At 47.4% G+C, this 8,270-nt stretch overlaps 1 protein-coding gene across 14 annotated transcripts in view; it reads left to right on the forward strand.

The window, feature by feature from the left end:
• The window catches only part of MAPRE3 (microtubule associated protein RP/EB family member 3), an 86,126-nt gene that overhangs the window by 76,770 nt on the left and 1,086 nt on the right, over positions 1-8,270 (forward strand). For 8 of the 14 annotated variants that reach the window (XM_016425450.2, XM_016425457.2, XM_007475975.3 and 5 more), the window contains 5 exons: positions 4,630-4,757; positions 5,221-5,366; positions 6,156-6,357; positions 7,793-7,947; positions 8,094-8,249. In XM_016425450.2, coding sequence (XP_016280936.1) covers positions 4,637-4,757; positions 5,221-5,366; positions 6,156-6,357; positions 7,793-7,947; positions 8,094-8,249 — 780 coding nt within the window. In that variant the 5' untranslated portion in view covers positions 4,630-4,636. Of the gene's footprint in view, positions 1-456; positions 748-2,391; positions 2,525-4,629; positions 4,758-5,220; positions 5,367-6,155; positions 6,358-7,792; positions 7,948-8,093; positions 8,250-8,270 lie in introns of those variants that run through there. The other 6 variants (XM_016425465.2, XM_016425448.2, XM_016425425.2 and 3 more) reach the window with 6 other exon arrangements.

Genomic DNA, 8,270 nt, shown 5'->3' on the forward strand with positions numbered 1-8,270 from the left:
ACTCCCCCTGCATACAGCTACTGAGAGAAAGAGCGAGAACCCCTGGAGAAGTTCCAGGACAAACTAATCTTAGCCAGAACCATACTAGAACAGTCATTTAACTCTTCATTTAGCTCCCTGTGTTGGAGCTGTGAGACCAAGTACAGCAATATCAGACTGACCTCATGACAGGCACATCCCTAGATCTATGAAGACGGAAGCTGTTTGCCTATCTTTGTATTCCAGAGCACCCAACAATGCCTCATAGATGCTGAGCACTTAAGAAATGTTTGATGAATGAATGAATAAATGTGAATGAAAGGATGCTATGCCTGTTCCTCTTGCCCCATTTGGCAGAGTAATCCTCTCCTGGTCAAGTCACTGCTCAGCTTAGAGAGGGAGGTGATTGGCTGTGTCTTTCCAGGGCTTTGTGACCCGCTGAAAGGGCTACTCCAACACTTAAGAACCTCCCCCATCCCTGACCTGCACATACTCCCCTAATGCAATCCCAGAATAACCTGGATATAACCCAAGGGGTTGGGGGTGGTGGCTACATAAAATTTCCAAACATTATTTCAGCCCAACTGTGTCTGAGCAGGAAGACAGCAGCCCAGTGACAATGGGGCATAGTCCCACATCAGAAGCTGGAAACTTTTTGGCAGACTCAACAAATTAAGTGTGTGCTGTACAGGGGTCTCACTTCTTTGAACAAGCAGCAGTGGTTCCAGCCTTCCTACCTGGCAGGACGAGATCTACAGAGCAAGGCCTGTAGGAAATTCAGAGGGGGGAGGAAAGTATAGGCCATCTCTAGAGGCTGAGCTGCAGAAAAGACCTGAGACAGAGAGGGAGGAAATGGGGACTGACCATAGGTTTTCATCATCCACTTGGCCAGCCCAACTTCCCAGATGCCACCATTTTTTCTTCCTAGGCTCAAAGCTTTGTCCTCCATGATACTACATAAGAACTAAAGCTGCATCAAGCCCTTACTTCATACATAAGAGCTTATGGGTTCCAGATGGGGAACCGTTCTCTGGAGTTTGATACAGTTTACCCTAACCTGCTAAGGAATGCTGCCTTCTGACCATTTCAGGAAATATTTAAATATGTCTGACAATCATGGTTGGATAAAGGCAGCCAAGGGTCAGAAATATGTGTGCCCCTTGGCTAGGTGACTTCAGGCCTGCCCTTTATAGGACTATCATAGGGAAGCTAGATAGTATGGTATAGAGAATTTCTGGTAAATTTGAGAAGACTGAGAGACATCTTCAAGTAGAGGAAGATTTATTCAATGGAGGATGATGACCAGCTATTCTCCTTTTCCACTGAAAAGAGAATAAAGGAAATTGGTCGAATTTGTAGCTGGAGGGATTGGTAAGATGGTAGGGCATCCTTGACCCCATATAAGGATTATTAAACAATAGAATGAATTACTTAAGGGTTCTTTGAGAACCCTCTGAGAGCTTCATGAATTGGGAACTTAAACCTCTAAACTTAGATGCTGTCTTCCTTAGAGCCTTAGGGAAGGGACCAACACTGTTAGAATGTCCACTTCTCAAGTTCTCTGCTTGGAGAATAGTCCAGCAACTGATTTCTCCCCCCTGCAATTGGCTGCCCTAGACAAGGTTTGAACATTGTGCTTTCCTGTGTGTTACTGTCCACAGGAAGCTTTGAACAATTCATTATAATATCTGTGACTTATCCCAAAATAAAATACCTGCCTACTGTGGGGCATGGAATTTCCAGACATTAAAAATATGTGCAATTACAAAAAATGTTTTTAAAGTATCCTTCATTGTACCCATACATACAAGTTCCAGTCGGCCTGCCTTACCTACCTTCCCACCTCTTGTCCAGGCACTCTCAGAGTTAAACTTTTTCATTACCAGTAGAGAAGTTCCATTCAATGGATCACCTTTACAAAGAGGGTCCCAGAACATTAAGTGACCTGACACGGGTCACATAGAACCTCAGACCAAACCTTTTCCTCTCTCCTATCCACTCTATGCCTGTCCTTAGGAACCCTGGGTATAAAGCAGGATTTTATCCTAGAGTCCAGTTCCCAAGTATCACCCTCTCAATGTAATAGTGACAGTACAATGACCATTTGTCATAACTTGTGACAGTCACCATATGCCATAAGATGACTGTAGTAAAACAGGGCCTACAACCAGAGGGACCCTTGATATCACTACTGATGAATCAGAACCCAACCCCCTTGGAAGATTAATTCCTCCAACTCCATAGCCCAGTCCAGAGAACCTTCACCCTTTGTCAAAGGATAGGTAGCCACCATCAATGGTTACATTATGTCACTGAGAAAGGCCTCCTTGTGATAAGCGGAGGCAGCTGCCCTGTTTGGAGCTAACCATTGCTCAATCTCTCTCACCAGAAATTATTCTTATCCTAACAGCTATAAGAATATCTGCCCAGATTGGACTGGAGGGTATATTCCAGGCAAGAATGACCCTGGGAAATATATCCTTGAATCATACCTAGGCCAGAAGATCCTCAGATTGCACTTAAAAGGAGCTGCCCCAGAGTTGAAGTATGTTCAGTAATTATTCTTGAGGCTCAAATTAATCCAGAACTTAATATTTTAGGGTCACCTCAAAAGCAATTTATCATTGGAGTTTTCTGGATCAAGAATGCCTACCCCGCTCCAACACGCTGAACTTCCCCCTATCCGCAAATCCTATACCCCACCCCAACTCATGCTCTTGGAACTGTACCAGAATTAAAACAATCTTTTGCAGGTGGGGCAAGTTTGGTTTTTTTAAGGAACAGAAAGCTCCCTCTGCTGGTCACAGCACAGTTGTCTGCAGTGCAAACATCTCCCAGTAGCCTAGAAAAGAACAAAGGGGAAAAGACAATTATGGCACTCCCATCCCTACCAGGCCAGATGATAAAGGAAAGGTGGACTCTCCATTATTTTTCCTGTGAGATACCCTTAGAATTCTGGGCTGATTTCTTCCAAAGTTCAATGTCTATAAAGAATACCAAGAAGTATCCATGGGCAGAGCAGAGCTTTTATTTACCTAAGTATCCTTTTGGGCTTCTTATGAGGCAGCAGCCCTAGCATTAGCTGATGTTCCTAGGGAAAACCACTGTAGTAGTACAACAGTGATGATATTGAGCTCTGGAAGGCATATTCTTTCAGCTATGTTCATTCTGGCACCCCCATTCCTACCTAAGACACTGGTATTCAGGATCCCAGGCTTAGGTCTTCCCAGGTCTTCCCAGGATTACACAAGACATTTCCTAAGGGCCCTTCAGCATACATGGCTGCTCTGAGAACCCTACTATCAAGAATTTTAGTTGTGTCCTAGAAAAAGAAGCTAGTGACTTTTATTTGGCAAAAGGACAACAGAGAGCTAAAATTCCCTTGGTTCCCCTCCAGATCCCTTTGAACATCCCAAAATGGCACTGCAGAGAATGCCTGTTAACCCAATGCAACAGCTAGAACCACCTAAGTAAACCTAATATACCACCCTAGAGGAGCTGGTTCTAAAAGAGGGCATCTAAATTAATGTAGTCCAATCTTGTAGAAACTCTAAAAGGTTACCCTCAAGCTGAAGGGCCCTTGAAAATTAGTTTTGTTTAGTGGGCAATTGTTGATCCTTTTCCAACTAAAACCTCTACCTCTTCTTTGCCATATGCCAAAGTTTGCAAGGAGTCTTCAGGGTGTTTCAGGAAGCACCACCATGTAAACAAAGCCTTTCTTGATCCCCTCATTTGTTCAGGGCCCTCTCTCCCTAACTACCTTGTATTTATTTAGTCTGTATGGTTATATAAAATAGTGTCGTGTCCGCCAGTACAGTGCAAGCAAGCTCCTCAAGAGCAGGAATTGTTTCATGTTTTTGTTTCTGTAATTCTGTCATCCTGGCACGTAGCACAATGAAATAGTAACGGTGATCATTCTTCATTTCTTAGTGCCTACACTAGGTCTAGGACTAGACCAAAGTAACCCAGGCACAATCTCTGCCAGACTGAGTTCCCATGCCCCACTACAAACCTATATCACAAAAGAGTAATCACTGGAACAATCCTGCCTTAAAGATCTAGATCAGAAATACCTTTGGTTTTGTCATTACTTGCACAAACCTATACACATTTTTTGATATATCAGCAATTAGTATTCTGGGCATTTGCTAAAATGGCTCTTGCCATATCATTATCTCAACCAGTTCTAGGTATTTCAGTATACAGACCTCTAGGGACATGGGAAGATGGTCAGATTTTCCATCCTTCCAAAGGTAATCCCACAACCTCCATGAAAGTTTCCTCTTTATCTCTCTCCTTCAATCTTTAGCACTGGCTTTAACACTCAACACAATCATGTTCTGTGTCACACTGTTTCTCTCTATGATAAAACTGTAAACTGAAGGAAGAGGTTTCTGTTATGTATCCAACTACATTTATAGCACAGTGCCAGGCATATGGTAGGCACACAATAAATCCTTGGTGGATAAATAAATTAATTTACCTAGCTTGTGTCCTCAGAATATTCCGCAGCTGCTGCCTAGGGGGAGACACCAACTTCCTTCCCATTTCTCCAGAGATTAATATAACTCCTTCCTTTGGCTAAGGCATAGACAAGGTCCAGTGACATTCTGCAGGCACTGACCTGGCCTCCTTCCTGTCTCCTTCTAGCTGGGGTATGGCCGTCAATGTGTACTCCACATCTGTGACCAGTGAGAACCTGAGTCGCCATGACATGCTTGCTTGGGTCAATGACTCCCTGCATCTCAACTACACCAAGATAGAACAGCTATGTTCAGGTAAGAGGGTGGCAAGTCAGGAAATCTGAGCTAGAGGTAGAGAGGAATGAAGAAGCAGGAATTGTAAGAGTAAAATATCTTGAAAGTTAGAGCAAAGTGGTATGGAGTTATTGGTGGGGGAAATAAGGAGCAGAACCCTGAATTAATTCATCAGATTTGTTTATAGCTTAAATAAGTACACAGAGTGTTTAATAAAAGGAAGGCAAAGAAGGGGCAGGGAACGTATAGTACTGAGACATAGGAGGAGAGGAGAAAACAGGAGTAAAGAGAAGATTCAAAAGAGTTGGAAGAACAGAAAGGCAGATGAAAGCAGTCCTGATGGTCTCTATTCTCAGCAACAAATCGTCCCCTAAACCTTGGGCTCAAAAAGCATGAATCTCGGGAATCTAGAGGAGAAAAAAGGTAGGGAAGGACAGGAGCTAGACTGTGGGGACACCCCTCAGGTCAGAATGCCAATCCACAGGGGCTGCTTATTGCCAGTTCATGGATATGCTCTTTCCTGGATGTGTGCACTTGAGGAAGGTGAAGTTCCAGGCCAAGCTAGAGCATGAGTATATCCACAACTTCAAGGTGCTGCAAGCTGCCTTCAAGAAGATGGGTGTTGACAAAGTAGGTGTCTGCACTCAGGAGACCCTGAGGAGCTGTCTGGCCCTGGGGAAGAAGACAGTCCAGCAGCCACCACCATAGCAGGGGCTGATGGAGCCATTTAGGGTCCTCCTGCAGCCTGCTATACTCCCCCCCCCCAACTCCCTCCTTCCTACCCCAGTTCCATACCCCATACTGAGAACCTCAAGCCCCTTTACACATTGCCCTGAGACTCAAACTCCCCAGCCCACTGCACCTCCACCCACAAACATCTCCCTCCTCCCTGAGCTTAGCATTGCCTTGAAACTTGGGCTTTAGATTCTGGTTCCTTTTAGTTGTCACTCCTTGGTTAGGCCAAGGAGATTCAGATCCTCAGCCTGATGCCTTTGTTCCCCTCATGTACTGATTTTCTTCTGCTTCACCCTCTCCTCCCCACCACTGAGGGGGGTGTGCCACGTGAGGTTTTCTTGGGGAGGGTGGGAGATGGTGTCCATACACATATGCGCACACGGCGCACACATACACACACACACACACACACACACACACACACACACAGAGCCTACCTTAGCCTTAGCTTTAGACCTGGATCTTCCAGTATCCCCTCAAGTGCTGTGGTGCAGTAGGGGCAGGAAGTCAGTGGGATGGGGCTTGGGGTAGAGGTCTGGGCACTGGGGAGGGAGAAAGCTAGAAGGAAAGGACCACACGTGGACCCCTGGGGGAGGTTGTCCAAAATGCAGAAGCTTTGCCCTGACAAGAAAAGCCCTGGAGTGGCACATGGTGAACATTCTCTGCTTATCTGATCTGTTTCAGATAATTCCTGTAGAGAAATTAGTGAAAGGAAAATTTCAAGATAATTTTGAGTTTATTCAGTGGTTTAAGAAATTCTTTGACGCGAACTATGACGGGAAGGATTACAACCCCCTACTGGCACGGCAGGGCCAGGATGTGGCACCACCTCCTAACCCAGGTGATCAGATCTTCAACAAACCCAAGAAACCCATTGGCACTGCAGGTAACGTGCCCCAGCTGGGGGAGGGAACATGGGGGGCCGAGCCAGCAGGGGCTCTGCAGCCTAGAGTGCCTGTGAGACCGGCCCCATGCCCACCAGCCTGGAGGAGACTGTTATCACGGAGTTCAGATGCCACCTACACTTTGGTGGGAGAGATCCAACAGCAGGGTGGTTGGTGATGAAGGGACAGGAAGGGGGGTGGGGCAGTGTTAGAAAATAACCATTCACCTGGAAGGTGTCAGGCAGCTCAAGGTAGGAAGCATGAGACATTCCTTCCTACTGCCTGGGCTTCATCTGTGGATCCCAGGGGTAGAGGTGACAGCTGGCCTCTGTCCAAGGCTACCCAGCCAACTCCTCCAGAGATCTTTTTCCTTGTGCACCTTGTTCCGTGTTGTGCACCGTGTTCCTTGGCTCAGGGCACCAATGTTACAAAGGCCAGTCCAAGCAAGCAGCTCAGCTCTGGGCTCTCTCCCTTTCCAAGCCCCAGCTCTGTTCTACACTCATCCCCAAAGCCCATAGTCCTGAATACCTGACCAGAGCAGCAACTTGAAATGAGTACAACAACAGAGAAGGATGGGAACGGAAAAAGAGTGGGGACTCCCATCAGTGGAGTCCACATCTGACTCCGTCATAGCAGAGTCATCTCGTCTGCTTGCGCTGCCTCCCCTGTCCCTCCACCCGCTTGCTTTGCACAGTAGCAGCAGCCAAATCCACTGCAGAGCAGCAACAGGAAGCTGGTCAGGGTAGAATGGGGGGAAAGACTGTGGGCCCTAGTTTAACAAGACTCAACTGACTGGTTCAAGACAGAAAGGGCCCAGCTGTCCTGCAGACAGAGCGACTACCACGACTACCACGTGGCAGACACTATAGGAAAGGGAAACAAAATAGGCCCAGAAGGCGGAGGATGAGGCCAGTCTAGAAAGGGGGATGGGCCCAGTTCCTTCTGGCAGTCCCATCTCCCTGGGTGAGGGAGTATCCCCAGCAATGAAAGCCCAGGCTCTCTGCAGATCAGGGCCTAGCCAGGCAGGATGGGTTTTTAACTTGGGAAAGGCAAGAACTAGGGACAAGACTTGGCTCATCTGGAGCCCTACTTTCTGGGTCTGGCTGCTCCTCCCTGAGCTCCAGCTGTTGGTTAGGGGACTACCTGACTCTTTTCCCCACTGCCCTGCTTCCTCCCTCCCTTCCTCACTCTCAGGCCAGCTCTCTTCCTCCCCCCACTCATTCCCTTCTCTTATTCCTTGAAGATCTCAAAGGAACCTGGCTGTCATAAAATCATGCGTAGCTAAGAGTTTGGGGCTCTCCAGTCAAGAGGGGAGGGGAAAAATGACTGTCTCTTGCATGGGCTGCCTGTACCCTTGCAGCTGCTACATGGGGCCACCTTATGCCAAGCTGAGTCACTGGGCACAACTGGCCTGTTCTGATCCTTCTTTCTGGGCAGTTCCCCAGAGGACGTCACCCACAGGCCCCAAAAACATGCAGACTCCTGGCCGGCTGAGCAACGTGGCGCCGCCCTGCATCCTTCGAAAGAATCCTCCCTCAACACGCAATGGTGGTCATGAGGCTGATGCCCAGATACTTGAACTCAACCAGCAAGTAAGTATGGACACAACACAGGTGGGCTCCCAGGGCTCGGCTTTTCACAATCTCCCTGAGCTGTAGGCTGCCAGCCCAGATCATGGTAGAAGGGGAAAGCCTGGCCTGAAAGGCTCCAGATGTGTGAGGGCCGTGCTCTCTCTAAGCAGCTACTGGACCTGAAGCTGACGGTGGATGGGCTGGAGAAAGAACGTGACTTCTACTTTAGCAAACTTCGTGACATTGAGCTCATCTGCCAGGAACATGAAAGTGACAACAGCCCTGTCATCTCTGGCATCATTGGCATCCTCTATGCCACAGAGGTCAGCTCTTTTGCTCTGCCT

Source organism: Monodelphis domestica, chromosome 1, assembly GCF_027887165.1.
Source record: "Monodelphis domestica isolate mMonDom1 chromosome 1, mMonDom1.pri, whole genome shotgun sequence".
Classification (NCBI taxonomy): domain Eukaryota; kingdom Metazoa; phylum Chordata; class Mammalia; order Didelphimorphia; family Didelphidae; genus Monodelphis; species Monodelphis domestica.